This window comes from Panonychus citri, unplaced genomic scaffold (assembly GCF_014898815.1).
Source record: "Panonychus citri isolate SS breed McGregor unplaced genomic scaffold, ASM1489881v1 Contig00033, whole genome shotgun sequence".
In the NCBI taxonomy this organism is placed as follows: Eukaryota; Metazoa; Arthropoda; class Arachnida; order Trombidiformes; family Tetranychidae; genus Panonychus; species Panonychus citri.
Window position 1 is genome coordinate 316,891 of NW_026515438.1, and position 24,004 is coordinate 340,894.

Below are 24,004 nucleotides of genomic sequence, written 5' to 3' on the forward strand. Positions count from 1 at the left end.
AATTATTTCCATTTCCGTCAATCAATAGCACTTAAAAAAAATTATCACCATCACCATCATCAGTAGTTATTAGTTATATTATTAATAATATAATTTGTAATAATAATAAAAATCTCATCTTCCTTTTCATCCTGAACATCATCATCCATCCTCTATGGATCAAAATACATGTAACAATAATCACTACGATTATCATCATTATCATCATAATAATCATAAGTATCATGATGATAATCATGATTATATTAAAAAGAAAACAGTTTCAAGTTTAAATATATCTTTTTATCATTTCGTTTTAAACTGAAAACTGATAATCATGTTTGGATATTAAAAAAAAATGTTCATCATCATGATGATCATAATAATCAGTGATCAATGGTTAATCATTATTCAATCATTATGAGGAAGAAAAAATTAAAGCTTCAAATAATAACAATAATAATGTAATATAATTATAATCAACTAAACGGTTAATAACAATTTAGAGTATGAAAATTTATATAAACTAATCCATATACGGATAACGGTACTTTTTTTCATGTGTTGTTTGTTTATTATTCAAGCTTCCTCCGCTTCATGTTGTTCATCATCATCATCATCATCATCCTCATCATCGTCAGTATCATCATCATTATCAACATACACACACATATACACAAAGTCCAGACAATCAACAACAATTTATTAATCACACACCTTAATCTCCTTTTGATTATCATCTTTTTATTTTTATGAGTAAACAAAATATTAGATAACAACAGAAAGATGATATTTGAGACAATTTAATCCCATTGTAGTAGGTTGATTGTTGATTGTTTATCTTAATTCATTCATGATTTGATGATGATGATGATGATGATACAACCAGTAAAGGTTTAATCAAACTTGAATCAGTAAATACATTATAAGGTTAAGGTTTCTCATTGTGACTCTTTAAAAGTTAATTGTTGTTGTTGCCAAGTTTTAATGTCATCACCATTATGTTAATCAACTTGATTAAGATTAAGATGATTGTAATTAAGGTGGAGGAGTTTTTTTTATTTCTGCCTCATTATTTGTAATTAAATTATTTAATTGATTAATCTACTAATTGAGGTAAACGTGTTATTACATTTTCAATTTAATTGTAAATTATTTTTTCACTCTAATTGTAACATTGTTAAATTATTGCCTTTTTCCAATGGTTGGTTGGTTGATTGATTGATTTATTAACTATAATTACTGTTATTGATTACAATTGTTATATTTACTATTATTATATGTGTGTATTTATATATATATGTGTGTGTATACTTGTAGGCCTTTTATCAAGGATGTAAATTGAAAAAATTAACTCATTAATACACTAATTGTGAGAAACAATGAAGTTAATTTGTAAATTATGGTTTGATGATTAACTTTGATCAATTGATTAGTTTCGGGAAGGAAGAAGCTGTTAAAAGATTGATTATCATTATTGATTGTTAATCATCTTCCAAGTTAATTAGTTTACCTTATTAAGAGAGAAATCTTAATCAAATTAGTAAACCATAGTATTATAAACTAAGTGTAGTTTAAACAACAATTAGCTAATTGTAAACAAGTGGATTATGAAAAGATGAGATAAACAAATTGTCAATTGTTGTTGTGATATTTGGGAATAATATTTAATTGTTTACAATCAATTTAAGTTTATAATAAATTGTTAAACACGGAACAAGGAAGAGGACACAGAGATGTTTAATTATAATTAGCTTACTATTGATTAACAAATTAGATTGTCATGAGAAATCAAATGATTATGAAGAAAAAGTTAATTGAAATTGAAAGTAGTTTGCTTGATAATATTAACTATCAACAGGTTACCTGTCAACAAGTTGTTGATGACACTTCCAGATGACCAAGAGATGACCTTAATTTACAATTTTCCAGTTAATTAAGTGTTAATGATAATAATAAACTATTAATCTTAATTTAGAGTTGATTTAGAGTTGAAATTAAATCAACATGGAAAGCGGATCGATGTTTATATTCAAATATACTGACCATTGGGCAGGGCTACCAAATAAATATAAATATCGGTCCAATTGACTGATTGCTTATCATTTCAATATCTAAATTGTTCAATCAAACATCATAATCATAATCGTAATCTTAATAATCATCATCATCATTTTCGCAATAACAATTAATACCTCAAAGTGAAAGTGAAAGGAAAATATTTCATTCATTGAAATTCAGTTATTCAGTTTAATCACTTGTTTATCTTGTGTGTTTATCAACAAAATTAAAAAAATACTCAGGTAGTTATAAGGATAATCAAGGATAATTAAGATTACCAAGTAAGTGTGATTAAAATTAATTGTTTACACGAGATTAATAGAAGATGATTTAACACTTAAAAGTTTTTCTATTCTTATTGTTTACATTGTTTATCAATAGAAAGATGCAAAGTAAACTTGTTTTCATGTTCTTATCGTTAATTGTGATCATTTTGGTTAATTGTTCACCGACCTCATCGACAATGTCACGTCGTAAGATGATGAAATTGAAGAAATTAGCGGCATTGGCGTTGATTCTGAAATCGCAGAAAAAGAAACTGTATGCGATTCCAATTCCAATTCCACTTCCAATTCCGTGAGTATACAGAAAAAGCGATAATTAAGTTGATCACTATCGGTGTTAAATGAACCAATGTAACAATTATCATCTCTCTCTCTCTCTCTCTCTATCTCTCTTCCTCACTTAATTGTTAACAGAATATATAAAAACAAGATGATGGGTCAAGCTGAATTTGTCCAAGAGCAACAATCAAATTTGGTGACTAATCATCAACATCAACCCACTCCAATGGCCCACTCGCAGGGTCAGATGATTATGGTTGATCAAAATCAACCTTTAATTGCAACATCACCAGTACACCATCAAATTCCGGTTCCGGTTCAAATGGCACTTCAACAATCATCACAGAATCATCATCATCATCATCATCAGCATCTTCTTCCTTCTCATCCTTCAACGATTCCGATACCTGTTGAATATCACCAAGAATCAACACCAACAGGAGTTTGGTAAGTTCAATATAAATTGTATATGAAAAAAAAAGGTAACAAACAAAAAGATTATCTTCCTTATCATCTCTTGCTTGGATGATGATGCTCATGTTACTGTCAGGTTTACTCATCATCAGAATGAAAAAAAAATCGTATCTTCAGTAAACACAGCTGATTGCACATGTTATTGTGTATTCACAATATAATCAATGTTGCACTCTACTAACATAAAAATACAATTCTCAAGCTAATCTACTATTATTAAACATCAACAGTTAAATTTACTTGATTATTATCATGACAATTTAACAATAATCAACATTTCAATTAATCCATTCATCATTTTATACACATGAAAAGTTGATTATGTTTGCATTTCTTATGAATGACAACAAACAAATGACATTAATCTGCTTCTCTCTCTCTCTCTCATCTTCATCTAGCCATCAATAGGAATTGATCATCAATTGAAATTTAATTGTGCCAAACATTAATTTCTAATGATTAACAATCATTAGAATGAGTCTTGAATGATTGATTCAGTTGAATTATAATCAAATAATAGGTGAAATTTGCTACTGTTCAAAATTGATACTGATAAACATTTGCTTGGGTGTCGCAGTCAAATGGGTGTTGGCTTTTCAATCATCTCATCATCATCATTGTCTCATCTTTATCATCAATCAAAACAAATTACAATAGTTCACGTAATTGACTCTCTCTCTCATCATATTCATCTTTAATTGTCCATTCATCATTTAGCTTCTTTTAATAAATTGTCTCAATTAAAACACTTTCATCATGTAAACTGAATTAATTGTTGATCGAAACTTAATAAACTTTCAATTCTAAAGAATCAATTGACTTTACTGGTTCGCGATTGTTAATCATTAGAAAAACTTAAATTGTTTATCATTTAAATCAATAACATTCAACCTTCGGTTGAGCTTAAAAATCATTTAACCGAATTAAACCAGTTTTTCTGGTTATCATCAAACATCATCATTTGGGAGTCAAACTGAGTAAGAGAGAAGATGATTAGTTAAATTAGTCGCTTGTTGATTAACTTTGTTGGTCAAATGTGATCAACATGCTATCGAAAAGAGCAATTAACTCAATTTAGATTCTTAAAGTTGTGTTGACTTTCATGGCAATTTACTAGATATTAAGTGAACAAGACGTTGGGTTTTAATTAAGAAACAATATAATTAGAGTAAAGTGAATATTTTGTTTTGGTGAACATGTTATGCTTTTTGTTTTTGGGAAGATGTGATTTGAAAACATCTAAAATGGCACCAATTGTATCAATTCTCAATCACAAGTCAATATTTAATATTTTAAGTCGTATTTTTTAAAAATAAATGTAAAATAAGATACAGGGGGATGGATATTGAATTTCCTAGTGTTTGAGTTTGTTTTGTTTATGATCAAATAATACATGAGAAATGATTTTTTTTTGTTTCATTTTTTTTGTTTGTTTCAATTTTATGGTTGTTGATGTTTGTTTGTTATGAGTGTGAGAGAAATTGAGAGCAGATCTGTTGGAATAGATCTTTGTTGATAAAATTTTTTCTTCTGTTGTTTTACAGGAATTATGGTTAAAGGGATGCACGAGGAAAGAAATTGTTCGCATTACTTGATAATTTTTACTTGGTAAATTATCCTCATCCATAGTGGAACAGATGAATATTCACTCGATTGTCCGATTGAAAGTACCTGTTGATTTTATGTTATCGGGAATAAAATAAACAAACGATATAAAATGTTCTTTAACCGGATTTTCCTTCACTTTCTTTGGTATCATCTTTTTTCTCCGCTGATTTTTCACCGACTTCACCACCACCACCAGCTTCGCTTTTACCTTGAGATTCATCTACTTCACCACCAGATTTATCAGCTTTATCTCCTCCATCAGTTCCTTTTTCACCTTCAGCTTTTGCTTCGGCTTCTTTTTTCTCTTGTTCAGCTTTCTCCTTTTCAGCCTTTTCTTTCTCTGCCTTCTCTTTTTCGGCCTTTTCTTTCTCAGCTTTTTCTTTTTCTGCTTTTTCCTTTGCTTCGCGCTTCTTTCGCTCTTTCTCTTCTTTCTCTTCCTTCTTTTTCTTCTCTCTTTCTTCTTTCTCTTTACGTTTCTTTTCCTCCTACAAAAAAATAATAAACAAACAAAATCAATTAAAGGGCAAAAATCAGCATTAGGCAATTAAAATAGAACAAATTCACAATAACAGTTTAGAAGATACAATTCATGAAGTAGAAAATAGAATAACTAAAAAGATTAACCAAGTTCATTCACAAACGCATCATCAACAGTTATATAATCAGGTTAATAGAGCTCTCTCATCAATGCAGTCATGAATTATATTCTGGTTTAAGGTGACATCTAATTCATTATCTTATAACACCTCCACTACGCTATTTCCATACCACTCAATTACTTAATATCCCTCTATCTCACTTACTCCCAAGAATATCCACTTTCAGATGCAGCCCTCACGAGTTGACTACTAAGAGTCTTCATCACTTGCCACTTGATACGCCTTCTTATTGTCCCGTAAAAACAGATCTCTTCCAGAAACAAACACTAATAAGTTGTAAAAGAAGTGATTTTTTACCTTTTCTTTTTTGAGCTCTTCTTTCTTTTTCTTTTCTTCTTCGATAGCTTCGTCAGATTTCTTGGTGTCTTCTGATTCACCTTCCTTTTTCCCGATTCAACTTCAACCGCTTGACAAATTGTATCCCAATCCTTCCAGTATTGTTCCTTCATTCTCTCAACAAATTTGAATAGATTAGAAGTATCATTCTTGATAAATTCATCGTAATTCTCGAATGGAACAAAAATGAATTGGGCAAGTATCGAGAAAACCTCAGCATCCAACTAGAGAAACAGAAAATCAATCACAAAAAAATGAGAAAAAGACAAAAATAAAAATAAAAAGTTAAATGTAAATGTAAATGAATAAGTGAAAGATAACATATGATTCATATTTTCTCTTGTCAAATGACATTTACCTGACAGTTAATGACAGGTAAACTTGATTGTCAATTGGACACATGAGTAAAAAATACACTCAAAGAAAATCAATTTAAGAAAATTTAAATTTAAATTTAAATACTAACCAATCGGGGTTTATCTCCAAAGAAATACTGCTTATCGCCTAATGCATTGCTTAGCATTTCCAAATCTTTACGCCCAGTAGCATATACTTGTTCAGCATCATGACGACCAATGCCATGCCCAATAAGGTCTTTGATATTCTGTTAATAAAAAGAGTTATAAAAAAGAATAAAATAAGAGCAACAGAGGGAAAGAGAGTAAAGCAACAAAAATATAGGGATTATTAAATAGACTAGATAAGCCCGCCATAAAAAACTATTATAAAGGCGCTAAAAGGAAACAGAGAAACAGGATCAAAAAGGGTGTTTTATTGCTACGGAAATTGTTTCTAATTAAAGATAATTATTGTATCGGAATGAATCAGGATAATAAAGTAAACAGATAAGCAGAACTGAAAATTGAAGGAGATATGCAAAAAAGGGTGGTGAAGTTAGTGCAAGCTCTATTGAAGATGAGGGTTGGGTGAGTGTGAGGAAAGATGAGAAATAAATAAATTGTAACTTACACTTTTGAATCCTATTTTGAACATAAAATTGAGAACTGATTGAGGTAGCTTAGAGTTAATTGTCTTCTTTATATCAGTTCCAGAAACTTTAAGAAACTCTTGTGGGTGTTTAAATCGCCAATGTTTAATAATCCAAGCGGTATGATTCTCAAGCATAGATTCTAAAGCATGGGCTATGACTTTTTGCTCGCCTGTCAAATCAGAATTTAAATCAATCTTAAATTCTTTCGATAATTCCTCAATTATAGCATCGGTCTCAGCAATTTCACGTCCATTCAATTCTACAAATGGCATATCTCCTTTACTTGATTTGTATCTCATTTTATGATCAACATTCTCATATGGAATATTTGCCATTCGTAAAAATGTCTCCAATTTAAGACAATGGGATGATGATGATGGTAATGATGCACATCTTTCAAATTGATACAAGTAGACTTTTCCTTCCTCAAAATCTACTTTGTGTACACTTGGTTTAGGTTTTCCACCAGTAACAGCATCTTTATTTGATTCTTCAGTAGTTGCCTCTGTTGTTTTCTTTGATTGTTCATCATCAGCACCAACAACAGTAGTTGAATTATTGGTATTATTGGTATCACCACCACCAACTTTATCCTCAATTTTGGAATCAGTTGTACCTTCAGTGGCAACGACAGCAGGAGCAGTTTCAACAACACTCGTCATATTATATCTTTGAATTAATAATCAAAAAGTCAAAGATTTAAATATATAAAGAAGAAAAAAAACAAAAATGAAGAATAACAATAGGATGAGGAGAGAGAGAAAAAAAAACTTAAATGTGAAAACAATTAAAACTCTCTAAAGTCACAGAAGATGAAAAAAAAAGTCGATCACAAAATGAAAAATCCACCAATAATAATCGTGGTAAAGGGATAAAAGGAAAAATCAGAATGACAAACACGGCGATGAAAAAAGCACAGAATAATGATGATGATGATGAAGAAAATTTAAAAATTGATCTGACTGATTCAGTGAGAGATGAAAAAAAAGAGAGTCAGAAGAGAGAGAGAGAGACAAGATGATGATGATAGAAAGATAAAAGAGGCGAGGAGACCAAGAGAGAAAAATAAAAAGACAGTAAAATAGAAAGAGGATGATAAGAGACAGAGAAACAGATACAAGAAGAAGATGATGATGATGATGAGAGAAGAGGGTGAGAGAGAAACAAATGGCGTCAACTAAGGAGTGTCTCTTTGCTTTTATAAAAAGAGAAGAGAAAAAAACGTGTGTTCTCAGTGTCGCCATCTATTCTTATGAAGGAGAAGCGAATTTTCTTTCCCCCGGTTGATTCTTTTCTCTCTTTGGTTTATATGTTTTCTCTTTCAACCAGATTGGTGGATGTTCGGGGGAAACCAAAGGGAAAGCGAATTGCGACTGCACGTGGACACAGAGAGATGGAGCTACTGGTTAGTCTCACGTTGCCTTTTCTTTTTTTCTTTTTCACATAAAAGGCTCAGAGTCGCCACTCCCTTAATATTATGCAAATATTTTATTCGCCACCATTTTACTCACCGTCTTCGTCACCGATCTCTTTTAATAATTTACATTAATTCGAGTCTTTTTAAATTGTTCGTAATCAATTTAATCATCATCTTATTATTCGTATCATTATCATCTGTCTTATTACTTTCTTTTGATTCTCTGTCGCATTTCGCGATTTTCTTTCATTAATTGTGTGTCATTTTTGTCTCTCTCTCTTATTCTCTTCTATTCTTCTTAGTTTTTTTCTTTTCTTCTTCTTCTCTTTTTCTGATTGGTTCAAATTGAATATTCACCAGTTGAACACTTACACACATTTAAACGGACCATCTTTCACCATCTTCTTCTAACCATCCGAATAAACTGTCTTTTTGTTTTCCTTCCTGTGGTTTAAATTTGTTTTCTCTTGAGAATTTTTCTGGTGTCTCTTGTGGAATTCTCTTGTCTTCTTAGCCGTCAACCCAAACAAAACTTGAAATACTCTTTGTTTTTCTTTATATTATTGTATTTAAATCTTTGATAATATGACGAGTGTTGTTGAAACTGCTCCTGCTGTCGTTGCCACTGAAGGTACAACTGATTCCAAAATTGAGGATAAAGTTGGTGGTGGTGATACCAATAATACCAATAATTCAACTACTGTTGTTGGTGCTGATGATGAACAATCAAAGAAAACAACAGAGGCAACTACTGAAGAATCAAATAAAGATGCTGTTACTGGTGGAAAACCTAAACCAAGTGTACACAAAGTAGATTTTGAGGAAGGAAAAGTCTACTTGTATCAATTTGAAAGATGTGCATCATTACCATCATCATCATCCCATTGTCTTAAATTGGAGACATTTTTACGAATGGCAAATATTCCATATGAGAATGTTGATCATAAAATGAGATACAAATCAAGTAAAGGAGATATGCCATTTGTAGAATTGAATGGACGTGAAATTGCTGAGACCGATGCTATAATTGAGGAATTATCGAAAGAATTTAAGATTGATTTAAATTCTGATTTGACAGGCGAGCAAAAAGTCATAGCCCATGCTTTAGAATCTATGCTTGAGAATCACACCGCTTGGATTATTAAACATTGGCGATTTAAACACCCACAAGAGTTTCTTAAAGTTTCTGGAACTGATATAAAGAAGACAATTAACTCTAAGCTACCTCAATCAGTTCTCAATTTTATGTTCAAAATAGGATTCAAAAGTGTAAGTTACAATTTCTTTTCTTTTCCTGTCATTTTCTGTCTTTGGTTTGCTGCTCACTTTACCTGCCCATCCCCCTTTAGTGTAGCTTAAGCTCTGTCTCCACCACCCATTTTAGAGTTTGGGTATCATCTATAATTTTAATTCTTTTTTCTTTTTCAATGTTATCCCAAATGATGATTGCTCCTTTTTTTGACATCATTGTCATCCAGTTTAGTTAAATTATTGACATTTTATTAGAAAAATGTTCTTTTAGCGCCTTTATTTTTTATGGCGGGCTTATATTCTCTTTATTAATCTCTATAGATTTCCCTGTTTTTAACACATACTCTATTCTACTTTTTTGTATCTTTCTATTAACTCATGTTTTCTATTGTTTTACTTACAGAATATCAAAGACCTTATTGGGCATGGCATTGGTCGTCATGATGCTGAACAAGTATATGCTACTGGGCGTAAAGATTTGGAAATGCTAAGCAATGCATTAGGCGATAAGCAGTATTTCTTTGGAGATAAACCCCGATTGGTTAGTATTTAAATTTAAATTTAAATTTTCTTAAATTGATTTTCTTTGAGTGTATTTTTTACTCATGTGTCCAATTGACAATCAAGTTTACCTGTCATTAACTGTCAGGTAAATGTCATTTGACAAGAGAAAATATGAATCATATGTTATCTTTCACTTATTCATTTATCATTAACTTTTTTTTCTTTCTGTCTTTTTCTCATTTTTTTGTGATTGATTTTCTGTTTCTCTAGTTGGATGCTGAGGTTTTCTCGATACTTGCCCAATTCATTTTTGTTCCATTCGAGAATTACGATGAATTTATCAAGAATGATACTTCTAATCTATTCAAATTTGTTGAGAGAATGAAGGAACAATACTGGAAGGATTGGGATACAATTTGTCAAGCGGTTGAAGTTGAATCAGGCAAAAAGGAAGGTGAATCAGAAGACACCAAGAAATCTGACGAAGCTATCGAAGAAGAAAAGAAAAAGAAAGAAGAGCTCAAAAAAGAAAAGGTATAACTCATTATTCTTATCAATTCACATTGACCAATTAATACTTATTTTTGCCCTTTTAATTGATTTTGTTTGTTTATTATTTTTTTGTAGGAGGAAAAGAAACGTAAAGAGAAAGAAGAAAGAGAGAAGAAAAAGAAGGAAGAGAAAGAAGAGAAAGAGCGAAAGAAGCGCGAAGCAAAGGAAAAAGCAGAAAAAGAAAAAGCTGAGAAAGAAAAGGCCGAAAAAGAGAAGGCAGAGAAAGAAAAGGCTGAAAAGGAGAAAGCTGAACAAGAGAAAAAAGAAGCCGAAGCAAAAGCTGAAGGTGAAAAAGGAACTGATGGAGGAGATAAAGCTGATAAATCTGGTGGTGAAGTAGATGAATCTCAAGGTAAAAGCGAAGCTGGTGGTGGTGGTGAAGTCGGTGAAAAATCAGCGGAGAAAAAAGATGATACCAAAGAAAGTGAAGGAAAATCCGGTTAAAGAACATTTTATATCGTTTGTTTATTTTATTCCCGATAACATAAAAAGTAATTCGAAAAAGATTTCAACAGGTCAACAAATCTGAAATTTCAGGAATATCAATTTTACAGGTCTGACACCTTATTAAAGACAAGCAATTTTCTAAATGCAGCAACATTTCTCAAGCCTGATGTTTCTCCTCATCAAAAATTTTCTTTTCATAAACAAAGATCTGATCACATTAGATCTGCTTTCATCTCAATTTGCAACTTCAAACAACAAAACCCCAATCGAAACAAATCATTTTCTCTCTTATGTATTATTTGCCCATTCACATAACACAAACACACACAAAACCATAATTTCAACATTAGGCATTACAATTTCTTTTCTATCCCTTTAAATTTTTTTTTCTTATTTTATATTTATTTTTAAAACTTAAATATTAAATTTTGACTTGTGATTAAGATTTGAAAATCTGTGTCATTTGTTTGTTTTTCAATTTCTTAAAAATCTCTGTTTAAATGTCAATTAAAAGGAAAAAAAAATTAATCCAAAATTCGTCTCACCTTTTTTTTCACATTTCGATTAACCTAATCAACTTTAATCCAATTGAACAATTGAATAAACTGTAACCTTTTTTAATTCAAAAGTTTCCATCATATGGACCGTTAGATTTACTCTGTTAACTTTTGATTCGTTGTCTTGATTTACGCAAATGATTAACTGATGACGATGATCAACGTCCAATCGGTTTAATTGTCTTAAAGGTTAAATTTGATCCGAGAAAAGAAACTTGTTGATTAACCTTATCAATCTAATTGTTTCTCATTGAAGTGATTATTTCATCTAAATTATGAGCGATTAAGTCTCATGGTTACTTGAGAGAGAATCACATCATGTCTCAAATGAACGAAATTCTTCACATCTTTTCGAAATTAGAATAAAAGTGAGAAAGATGATTTAAGAGAGAAAAAGATGAAGATGATGATCTTTCCAGAGACAATGCGATCTGAAGCAAAACGAAGCAGAAAGAAAACTCGAAATGCCGATGAATTTAAAATGATGAAGATGAAGATGAGTTTACGAATTTTGTGAGATTGAAGAGAAGGAGAAAGAGAGAGAGAGAGAGAGACTAAAGATGAAGATGAGCCAGTTGACAAGGAAAGATGATGACGATGAAGATGAAGATGGGAGAGTGATGAGGATAAGAGACAGAAGAAAATGTTTTCTTGGATTTGAAACTGCTTAGGTTTGTAATTGGAGAAGAAGATGAGGAAGAGAAGATGATTTTATATTTAGAACTTTCGAATATTTATCTCAATATATTTAACTGTTTCTTCACGTTGTTGATGATGAGGAAGAAGAAAAGATGAACAAGAAGATAAATCTGCGCATTTAGAAGATTATTTGTCCTAAAATTACATCGAACATCCATGAGAAGGAACCATTATTTTCGAAAAATTCGTAAACTCACTTTTCTTCCTCTCTCTCTCTCTCTCTCTCTCATTTTCTCTCCCTTTCACACTTATAATCCTAATTAAATATTCGAAAATGTAATTCTCTCGATTGTTTTATCTTCATCTTCTTCCTTTCTCTTCATCATCTCCATCATTACAAATCTACTAATTCTACTACTTAATCACTTTGAATTCGCTGACCGTTAAGTGACCTTAAAATCCGACGATTAACAAGAAAATGGATTTAAATTCGGGTGAAGATGAACCACTAACTCCAACAACTTGTGAGTATTTAATTTGATTATTTTTCTTTTTGATTAACTAATCAATCAACTGCACCTTCTTGAAATCTTCATCATTAGCTGATTAATTAAACGTTAATTGTTAATCTTGTTGTATTTTCATATTATTATCAAAAGGAAAATCAACTTATTTACTAATCAACACTAATTTAGAATCAAATTAATTCTCATTTCTTTTCAACTAATTAACCATTAATCTTGAATAGTAATTTTTGCAAAACCAAATTAAATGTAAATCTATCTAATCAATTAAACGATTAGTGTGAATTTTGATTCAGTTCCAGTGATGATGGTGAGCAAATATTTTCTAATTGTTAGTAAATTGTACAACAATCAACAGGTTAGTTAAATTGAGAATCAAGTTAATTATTCATTGGAAATGAATTAATTGTAATCAATTTGATTTAATCAACAACAGCAAAAGTAAAAAAAAATTAATATCAAGTGAAAGTGATTCAAATCAATGATTTAATAAATTAATCAACCTGTTGATCAGTGTGACTATACAATAGTTAATCAATTGTTTACAAGCAATTTGGAAAAGTAAACAAGTAAATTAAAATATAAATTTCGTAATTAGTTAACCAGCAATTTGTTGATTGGTGTAAAACCAGGAAACCAGAATGCAAATTAACCCAAAAACTGAACCCAAACCCAAAAGAAACCAGAGTTTCAACTGTTTGATATTTACCAAAATCTAATTGACAAAAAGTTGATTGTGTTACTCAAATTGATTTACCGTAAATGATTAAACGATTAATCTGTTAATTGTTGTATTAATTAGATAAGAAACGATATTCATCTTCCTGGTTCTATGGTCAACAGGATAACAGTTTTCCAACGATCGAAGAGCAAGTTGAATTGTGTCGGAAAATCGCCTCACAATTAGTTAATGATGAGAATAAGGAATCAAAAGGAGCTTCAATGTTTTACAAGAGGGTTAAACGAGCACCTAAATGGGTTCACCAATCAACTCGAATCACAACAATTAACAGTGGATCAACTAATACATTGAACAATATTGGCGATGATAAATCAACGGGAGCAATTGGATTGAGTGGTGATCAAGGATGTAGATCGGAAGATGAAAGAGAACAAATTGAAAAGATGAGACAAAGATTTCGAGATGAATCTCGGCGACCATTGAAATTAATTCTTGACCCTCGAGAATTAAAATCAGTTGAAAGACTACGAAAAAGTGGAACTTCATTTTCTGAGCATAACGTAATCTCACCTGATGTTTGCCATAATTTGGTAAAAGATTTAAACTCACCTGAGATTAACAAAGGAGCTCAAATATTTTTAAAGCGAAAGGAGAAAAGTACTCAATGGGTTGTGGAGGAAAATCAGGCGACCAGGGAGATCAGGGAGATAAAGGAGAGACAAGAGAAACAATTGGAAACCCTAACCACCGGCTCAGAATTATCCAGTCGACCCGAATCTCGATTATCCAATTACAATAGCAATCAACTGCCATCATTTATCAACAATCAACAACAACAACAAGCTAAATTGTTGGAGCAACAGCAACAACAACGTGTACGTTTAGTTAAATCACCTTGGGAAGCAGCATTAACAACAGGTAATGTCGACAATGCTTTTGTCACTGTAACACCGTCGAGAGTTGTGAAAACGGTTAAAGAGGTTGCTGCTGTTAAGAAACAATCATCTCTCGATAATCAACCATCATCATCATCTTTAATTGCTGATGATTTAATGGCTACAACATCAACAACAACCACAACTTCAACAATTAACAAAGTGACCACCAATTCCAGTGGAGATAATAATCAAAAAGTTAATTACAATAAAGATTTGTACTTGGCCCGAGCTCCAAGAGGTTGGAACACCAATGGTAAGTTAATTTGATCATTACAATTAACTTATTGTTTCGTTAATAATACAACAGAGCAAAGAAACAACAACAACAACAACAATTGATTACATTTTAATTGTTTCATCATTTGATCAGCAATTAATTATCTACCGTTAGAAATTCAATTGTTTGTGACTGTTGTTGTTGTTGTTTGTGTTGTTAATTTGTTAATCGAATCAGTTAATTGTTATTTATACTGATAGAGAAAATTTAATTATAATTATTTGATTAACTTGAATTTGTAATTTGATTTGATTTTCATGATAACATTTTTCTTGTGAATTAAGTTTTTCATGTTGATGATTAACTTAATTAATTGTAATCACTTGTTGCTGATTGTGTTCAATTTAACAGTAATCATCAAAAGTTTAAGGAAGGACAAGTTTGTAATAGTTTTAATTGTATGATTATGATGATAACAGAATCATTTAATTGCTATTGAAGGAAATTAATGTAACCAGAAATTAACAGAGAAAAGTTAAATTGTTGAGACTGTTAATGTTTTCCATTGTAAACAATTTACTTCAAGTTAGATTGTAAATCCCTTCACCATGCAGAGAAAGTGAATCAACGACCAGCCTATCATCATGATGATGATTCAGTATCAGAATTGAGGATTGAACCATCATCAGAATCAGGATGCTGGATTGTTTCCAGTAAAAAGATTTCAAGTTGACTTTCAATAGAAGGAAAAAAAGTGATTATAAACTTTTCTTGAATTTAGTAAATTGTGTTTATTATTATGAACTTGGCTTCGGATGAGTGAGATCAGCAAATGAGAAACAACAATAATCATAATAATAGTTTGTAGTTAATCATGATGATAATTTATCATCATCATCATCATGTTGTTTGATAGCTTGAAAACAATATGAGCTTTTTGATTCATTATCTTGATACCAACAATTTAGATGAGGAAATGAGTTGGAATTAGTTTGTTCATTTCATTGATTGTTTATCATTAATGTTTACAAAATTAGCTACAATTCATTATCATCAACAATTAAATAATATGATTGCTCAAGTTTAATAATAATTACAGTATAAACTTACACTAATTAGCCAATATTTAGGATTAGGATTAATCAGTTTTAATCACTTTCTATTGCTTTAAGATTAGTAGGATTAAACTTTCAGGTTTATTAACATGAGAGGAAATTTAAATTATTCTGATTGTAAACAAATTCAATTGAATGTAATGTTAGTATCTCTTCAATCAATTACATGATCAACTGTATATTTCCTTAATTGTTGCGTTAAACTTTCACTTGTTATCTTTACAATCAACTGAATTATCTTTTGGCTCTGAATTTTTTTTCTTTCCATCTGAATTTTCACCTAGTTTCATGTTAGATTCATGTTAAGACCTCAATCAGTTTCATCTTCAACTCACAAATATACAAATAAACAGAAAGAAATATTTTCTTAACCATCAACTGAAAAATCTTAATCATCGTCATTAAGAATCAACTGAATCAACAACAAATCGAACTGTAAAAAAGTGTTAATTATTTAGGTCGATCATGACAGTTTTATGGCAACAACAATTTACTAAATTGTTGTAGTTGATTATCACACTTTAGTTAAATAATTTACAATTTACTTTTTTTACTTTCACGAGATTTGGTTAACTTTTTTTTATTTGTGGAAAAATTTAAATTGATTATTAACCAAAATTTCATCTCAATTAACTGATTTTCTGATTTTCTGATTGGTAACTTTATGGTAAATTGTTAATTGGACATAAATTTAGTCTCAATTATTACTTATATTGAATTCTAATTGTCACAATTAATTGTGAACGAGCGACAAACTTAAATCACTCATCTAATCAATGTCACTTTTAATTTGATTTGTTTTGTTTTCAATCAGCTAATTTTTTTATTTAGCTTAATCATCATGATTTAGTTAATTAGAATCGACATTTAAATCATTATAATCATCTAATCACAATAATTTCAAATCTCTCTCTACACTAATTCAGTTGCTAATTGTTATAATCAACTAAGTTTATGGTTAATTACAATTGAAGTTAATTTTTGTACATTGTATATTTTGTTTAACTAATCAACATTTGTTTCCTAGTGAATATCAACAATTTAAAGTGATTGAGTATGTTGATTGTAGTGAAAATAACAAATAACAATCCTTAATTAAAATCTAATTGTGTTGCTATGTTTAAATTGCTTAACCATGATAATTAAATTGTCTGGTTGTCTACTGTCAACAAGCCAATTCTCAGCCCATTGTGGTGATTAAAAGATGAGAAAATTAAAATTAACATGATCAACATGATATTCACCTTGGACTGTTTACAAATTACTCTATTATTTACTTTAATTTATCAACAATTAATCAAACTGACAATTAAACATTTGGAAACAAATGATAATCTAAACATCAACTTCCAATCAACAACAACAATAATCCAATGAAGCGATTAATTATCTATTGAGATTCAATTTTTTCGAATTCCAATCCTTAATTGGTTAAATTAATGATCAATTTAATTGTTAGTTATTAAATATTTCCACTAAATTGTTGATTAATTATTTAGTTGAATTTTGGTTAATCGTTTAACTTTCAATCATTTGTATTCAATATACGAAGTTTTCAATTACAAATATAACCGATCCAAATCATACTCGTCGGATTAAAATTGATTTTAAATTGATTTTTAATTATTCATCTTCGGTTGATTAGCTAATCGAGGGAAATTAAGTTAATTGTGAATTAATTGTAACTTTTTCGTGGAAATTCAGGAATGTGTCGCCACCTCTTAGCTTTTTTGTGAACTTTTACTTTCGAATTTTTTTCCGAAATTTTTTTCCATTTCAATTTTAATTTCCTTCGTTAATTGTTTGTCTATTTGATTAATTTATCATTTTAAAAGAGATTTAATTTAGATAAGACCTTGATTGTCTTTCTTTGATTGGTCTTGATGATTTAATGGTGTTTTCTTCGAGTGGTTAATTGTGTTTGTGCCTTTTTCGTTTGGATGAGATTTTATTTCTTTGACTGGATTTGTTTTGTTTACTAATGGTAAATTGAAACATCCCTTTGATTGAATTGATTAAAACTAATGTACATGTATGTGAGTAATTTAGAAATACCTTTGAGTTAACAACTCTTTTCCATCATTAAGACTAGTTAATTAAATTCAGGTAATCAATTACTCTCTGTTTATTACCTTTTATGGTGTTGTGGTTCTTAGGTTACATTGATTATATATTTTTAATAATTACAAGTACCAACTAATTGTTTCTTTTTCTTTTTCTATATTTATTACCTTCTCTATTTCCGTTGGATTTATTACATTTTATTTGATTTGCTGATTGTTTTATTGGTCTGACATTGAAGAACCTCGACGTGATGATGGACAACAACAACATCGTCCAGTGTCAACTGCAAGTTTTTACCAACAACATTACTATCAACCAGGCTCATCATCTTATTCACCATTAACGGTTGGAGCCAGTTTACCAGATTCTTCTAGGAATTCAAGTCGCCTTGGAATTTATGATCAATCAAGCATCTCTGAACCCACACCCATGATGACCACTGCCACCACCAATACACCTTCCACCTTTAATAGAAGCACCAATTATGGGACTTTATATACCAGCCAACAAAAGCCTTTAACCTCCACATCGACCCATCAACAAAGTAGCATTGAATTACCTCATTTCAATTTATTGTCATTTGCTTCATCTCAAAACTGTTTACCCAAATATCGTGACTTCAATTCATCTCCTCGAGGTTTTTTTCGATGAAAATTGTTTCAACCAATTTCGAAAAATGTTCACAAATCAAATTGAACTCTAAAGATTAACTATCAACAGATTTTCTGTTCTCTTTTCTTCTTCTTCTTCTTCCTCCTCTTCTTATTCTGTGCAATTTTAACCTTTAAACTTTCGTGTGTTCATCCATATAAATATACAATGTAATCTTTAAAATTGATTCTCCTCTTTCCCGAAACACAAATTTACCAATTCACCTAAACAAAATCAAACATCGAACACACCAATTTCAATGTAACAATTATAAACCTTAATCCAAATCCTTCCATCCTTAACACGAGAAACAAACAAAAAATCAATCGAAATTGTTGAAAATTTCTCTTATTGTTGTACCTTATCAATCAGATTCGATAAAAAAAAAATGTCCAATTGTCAAAATGTTCAAAATTTCGCACTTAATCATTTTCTAATCAAAAACAATACAAAAGAAAATCTCAAGATGGCGACTGGTTAACTTTTAGAAAAGAATTTACGTTTCCATGGTAACAGCGAATGTTACCGGTTTTCGAAAACAGCGCCACCTGGTTGATCGAAAAAGAGCAAATGTTTGTTTGGATTTTTCTCTTTTCTCTTTTAAAATAATTCTTTTAATAGTTGGCTGATTAAAACAGAATTTAATTAGTTTACGTCTTCTTTTTTTTCGGTGATTTAATTGTGTAACCATGGGCATCGAAAGTGATCACTACCATCAAACTATATTCTTCTAATTGTTTGATTCGATTAAATCAAATTGTATTGTTTTTCTCAAGATCCACTTTCACTCGCTACTTGTTTACATTACAATTTTAAAGCGAATTAAATAAGAATTGCTAATTGTTTGGTTAATTTGATTTAATAACTTTTTTGTTCTAAACATGGTGATTGCCCTTTAGATTTAGTATCTATTAAGACCAGATCAAGTTATTGGAAATCAGTGATGAACGTTTAATTGCTTATAAAAAATATTTCTATGGTTTTCCATTCTTCAAGTTTTCTTTTCCATCATTTACCTATGTGTGGCTACAAGGTAAAGTCTGTGATCAATACTACTAATTAACTTATCTTCAAGATGAAAAATGAATATTTAATGTTTACTATTCGGTGATAAAGGTGTTTAAAATTCTATTTACATCAATATATTATCCTTTTCTGATTACCATCCATCTTATATCAATGCAAATCTACCCATATAACTGTCAGATGATCAAAACAAATAAGAAATTGAAAACCAGGTAAGTCAATTTATTTTATTTTCTATTTCAAACAAAAGCATCAGAATCATCAAAATATTTTCAATGTCAATGTGTCAATAATTCTCTTCGTTATAAATCTTGTGGTTACTACCCAATCAATTAGAATTGTGAATGATTTTTATCTATCAAAAAGCTTTTCTTTCTTTCACTTTGGTAGAATATCTTTCCATTCTCTATTCTGTTACCTTTTACCACTTGTTTTATTTGCTCTTTTCTCCTTTGTTTTTGTCAACCATGTTAATCGATTGTTAAATTATGATTCTATTGGTATAAAATCACAATGAGAAGCCAAGATTTTACACCATCATCATCAACAATAATAACAACAACAATCACTAGTTAACCTATTAGAGGTTGATAGGGAGGTAACCATACATCGTATGTCTTTCATTTCTGTCATCATTGAACCATGTAGACGTACACATAGATGATAATACTCATTGTTATCCAGTTTAGAGATAGTAAAAATAAGAGAGAGAGAGAGGTAAGAATAAGAAAAGAATGATATAAAAAAAGAGAAGATTCTTTAAGAAATCTCTTTTTCTTTTCATCATTATCATCTCGGTGTTGTTGTTGCCTTTTTTTCCTTCCAAAATCAGATACAGTTAACAAGCATCAAAGCGAATCACTCGTCTCTAAATAAGTAATACTATGATCTAAAAACTCATATAATTTCCCTGATCACTTTCATTCTTTTACCCTGATTATTACCACAGTCACCATCTTATAAGCATCTCTCTCCCTCAGTAACGATAATAACATATGAATGTTACAATCACATGAGAAAATATGAAAATGTTAAAAAAATGAGCCACACGTTAAACCGGAACTGAGAGTAGAAAACTTTAACTTCCTTTCCTTAAACAGAGATCTTATAGTCATGTTGTTGTAACCATTCTACTAAAAATACATTATTATTTTTCTTCTCTCTCACTCTTAGTGTCTTATTCCTTTGGAGGAAAAGATAATCAACATAGAGAAGAATCAGAGAAAGAAAAGAAAAGAAAACCAAAAGAAAAAGATAACATTGATATTCTAATGGACAGAGAAGAGAAAAAAAAACCCTAACGATTACAATTCAATTGAAGGGAAAAGAACTGATTGAATGTACAGTTATCTTCTTCCTCTTCATCCTCATCTTCTTCAATGTTTTTCCTTGTTGTTGCACAAACTATTATGCATCATCTACTATTTGTATCAATCACTTTTTTTTTCTTCCACAAAACGAAAATAATGTTTTCTTTCCTATTCTTTTGATAACTGATAACTTGGTATAATGATCTTTAACATAGAAAATCATTTTTCCTTCAAACTAAATTGTTATTGCAACTTACTGCCAATGACAATTGTCAATACCATTGATAATGAATAATAGTGTAGATGATGATGTTGATAATCATGATGATTCTGGTGATTCTGATGATAGATACATGATTCAACTTTGTTTATTTGTCATTTATGCTCACATATCCAATGATATGTTATTGGTCATAAATGATGATCATAATATCATCAATAACAATATGATATTATTATTAATGATAAAATATGATAATCATGATTATCAATGATCAGCAGAAATGTGAAGAAAAAAATTACAAAGGTACAGAGAAAAAGTTTTGATTACAATCAAATGTTTAACATCATCAACTCTTATTCGTCCAAATCTTAACGATAATCATTATAATTTATTGATTATCTTAACATTTTCACTTTTCTCTCTCTCTCTCTCTTGATCTTCATCACTTTATTAAACGATCATCAACTTATTTCATGTGAAATGAATACAACTTTGATATTGATGATGATACAAATATCATGAGTATATTGATAATAATATTAATGATGAAACCATATTTAGATGATAATCAACAAATCATTAATGATTAACTCTCAGTTGATGATTAAATCATTTTCTTTCCATTCAACTTTCAATACCTTAATAACTTTATCAAAATTTTTATTGATATTATGATAACTTACTTTGAGTCAATGTTTATTTACACATTAAACGTTAATGTAAGTTGATTGATTATTGTTGTTATTGTCATTATAAAGAAGAAGAAAAAATCTTAAAAGATTAAACAAGATTAACTAATTCATTTGGATTAGGTTTTCTGTTGTAACAATTAGATTCTCATTTCCAATATATTTATAAGATGAGATGTGATCAGAAAGTAAAAGTTTCATTGACTTATACAATTATATATTTCTTTTCTATTCTAACTGTAATTTATTTCTAATCATCTTAAATGATAAATCAACGAAGTCAACACGTAATGAAGATTATTGATTATCTTTGCCATTTTATCATCTTACTTTGTGATAATTTAATAAAGTCCACAGAAACCATTGAGTATCTTTACCCGCAAGGTTGTTGAAAAGAATCAACAACAAGATGATAAAAAAGATGCTGAGTTAAGAAATGATTACGATGATAATGGTAAGATACAAGAGATGACAATTTATACCTTAATTCATATGAGAAGACGAAACTGGTGAAAGGATTATCATCATCAGGGGTTAGGAAGAGGATAAGGTTAAACTAGATTGATAAAGTAGATGATGGCTTAAATTGAGTCTCATTTAACAATTTTTAAGATCAAAACGGATCTTTTTCAATCTCTCGCTCTCTCTCTCCTTCATATCCTCCTTCACCTCTCTCATCGTGACTTAACTCTTTTTGTTTCTCATCCATCTCTCCCTTTTCATTTTCATTCTCTCTTTCGGTCGTCTTTGTTTCAGGTAGACCTGTTTTCTATTGGCAAGTCAATATCGAAAAGAAGATGATGATTTGTTTCTCTTTGTTTTTCTATTTGAAAGACGATGAGAATGAAAAAAAGATGGATTTGAGGAAGAAAATTGAGAAAATCTTTTCTTCTGGATCAATTGAGAGTTTATATTCTAAATCCAGGGTATTTTTCAGTCAAAGACTTTTACAATAATAGCATTGATACTTTACCTTTTATTATCTCCTCTGTTTCTCTCATCCTCTATTTTATCATTTCTAATACTCTATCAATATCATGCCCTTACTATCAATGTGTATCAATGGATATTCTTATGAAATGAACATAGGTTGGAAAAGGAAATGAAAAAAGCGACTGTAATGTTAGTTGTTGCTGTAGAAACAAAGTATCAGTAGACATGGGAGTATCATGGGAAGAGAGAGAGAGAGAGACAAAAATAGAATCGAAATTGATGTCGGGTATTTTATCCTTTATGAGATTTAAGCATCACCTATGGACATAAATTACTTTGCTTCATCCTCATCCTTTTTCAATTTCTCGTCATCCTTTAATGTTATTATCAAGTCTAACCCGTTATCGTTAATGCATTTATATCCATCGACAACAAAAACAACAAAATCATAATGATAATATAATGTTTATATTCAATCACCAATATTTTGATATTACCTTTGTTATTATTTATCATTTTCAGCAACTTTTAGATCGCTCTCTCTCTCTCTCTCTCTTTTCCTATGATATTTTGTATTTATTTTAACTTGGTCAAACATTGATGTCCACTATTAATACCCTTGACAATAACAATTGATCCTTTTTCATCCGCATCTTTACCACCCACCTCTTTATCCTCTTCTCCGTCACATAATCATAATCATTATCATCACAATCTATCATTATTATTACCATGATTGTCGTCATTCAATATAAATAAACAAAAATAATAACTTTCATTTTATTTATCATTATATTTGGCTAATAATAATTTACATCTCTAATTCAATTGAATTGTAATCAAATCCAATCATAATCCAATAATAACATCAAATTGTTTCGATAAACTTTTCAATAACTTACATAAACTATTTTCGCAAATTATTGTATACTTTCAATATTAAACCTCTAATTTTAATCAGTCTGTATAACTTTATTGTGATAACATCAATTATACAATCAATTGATTAGTCTGGCTGATTATTATTATATTTGGAAATCAAATTACCAATGAATTTAATAACAATTAACCTGGAGTAAAGTTTTATCAGCCTGATGATAATTTTTTCATTTATCATCTAAATCACATTTCTAAATAATGTAACCTTATCACTTTAAATATTTGATTAGATTTTGTATTATCCATCTGATCATGTTAATCTTATGATGATGGTGATGATGATCAACTCAATCAAATTGATCAAATCTTTTCATTCTTGATTATAATCATCATCATCATTCTGAATCACCTCTGATGATCGATAAGACCCAAGATAATCAACCTTAAATGTTAACAATATATTCATGAGTTTACATGGAGAAAATATTAATCCAACAAGTCAATTCAGTTCTAGAACTTTTTTTCTTATCCATCGAAACTCTTGAAACTTTTCAAAGCTTTTTTTCTCACACTTGCCACTTGCCATGTCAGTGGAAAAATGTCTTATTATAATATACATAATCTAATCATATTTTATTGAATTGATGTAAAAAAATTCATCTAAAATTAGGTTAACAGTGATGATGATCAGTTAAAAAAAATGTATTAACATCAA

At 29.8% G+C, this 24,004-nt stretch overlaps 5 protein-coding genes across 7 annotated transcripts in view; 4 read left to right on the forward strand and 1 right to left on the reverse strand.

Annotated features, from left to right (window-relative positions):
* Nucleotides 1–443: 443 nt before the first annotated feature.
* Nucleotides 444–3,888, forward strand: LOC128397566 (uncharacterized). 2 transcript variants are annotated; one of them, XM_053358306.1, is made up of 4 exons: nt 444–2,321; nt 2,385–2,616; nt 2,739–3,050; nt 3,476–3,888. In XM_053358306.1, the coding sequence occupies exons 2-4, from the start codon at nt 2,426–2,428 to the stop codon at nt 3,483–3,485; spliced, it is 513 nt and encodes a 170-aa protein (XP_053214281.1). In that variant the 5' UTR covers nt 444–2,321; nt 2,385–2,425; the 3' UTR covers nt 3,486–3,888. The 2 variants fall into 2 exon arrangements, with proteins under 2 accessions (XP_053214281.1, XP_053214280.1); XM_053358305.1 differs by having other exon boundaries at nt 453–2,321; nt 2,422–2,616.
* A 452-nt stretch (nt 3,889–4,340) lies between these two features.
* LOC128397554 (failed axon connections-like) lies at nt 4,341–7,841 on the reverse strand. Its single transcript, XM_053358292.1, is given in 5 exon segments — nt 4,341–5,170; nt 5,642–5,736; nt 5,739–5,904; nt 6,147–6,284; nt 6,650–7,841. Coding segments are annotated over 5 exon segments (1,452 nt in total). The 5' UTR covers nt 7,334–7,841; the 3' UTR covers nt 4,341–4,801.
* A 314-nt stretch (nt 7,842–8,155) lies between these two features.
* On the forward strand, nt 8,156–11,287 carry LOC128397553 (failed axon connections-like). The gene is made up of 4 exons (XM_053358291.1): nt 8,156–9,357; nt 9,743–9,880; nt 10,114–10,377; nt 10,471–11,287. Exons 1-4 carry the CDS (start codon nt 8,674–8,676, stop codon nt 10,837–10,839), a joined length of 1,455 nt encoding a protein of 484 aa, XP_053214266.1. The 5' UTR covers nt 8,156–8,673; the 3' UTR covers nt 10,840–11,287.
* Nucleotides 11,288–12,259: 972 nt separating this feature from the next.
* LOC128397550 (uncharacterized) lies at nt 12,260–18,634 on the forward strand. The gene is made up of 3 exons (XM_053358287.1): nt 12,260–12,562; nt 13,365–14,435; nt 17,817–18,634. The coding sequence occupies exons 1-3, from the start codon at nt 12,517–12,519 to the stop codon at nt 18,227–18,229; spliced, it is 1,530 nt and encodes a 509-aa protein (XP_053214262.1). The 5' UTR covers nt 12,260–12,516; the 3' UTR covers nt 18,230–18,634.
* Nucleotides 18,635–18,782: 148 nt separating this feature from the next.
* Nucleotides 18,783–24,004, forward strand: part of LOC128397546 (protein O-linked-mannose beta-1,2-N-acetylglucosaminyltransferase 1-like) — a 47,151-nt gene continuing 41,929 nt past the window's right edge. For both annotated transcript variants that reach the window (XM_053358281.1, XM_053358285.1), the window contains exon 1: nt 18,783–19,467. The gene's annotated coding sequence lies outside the window, so the exon portion shown is untranslated. The remainder of the gene's footprint in view (nt 19,468–24,004) is intronic.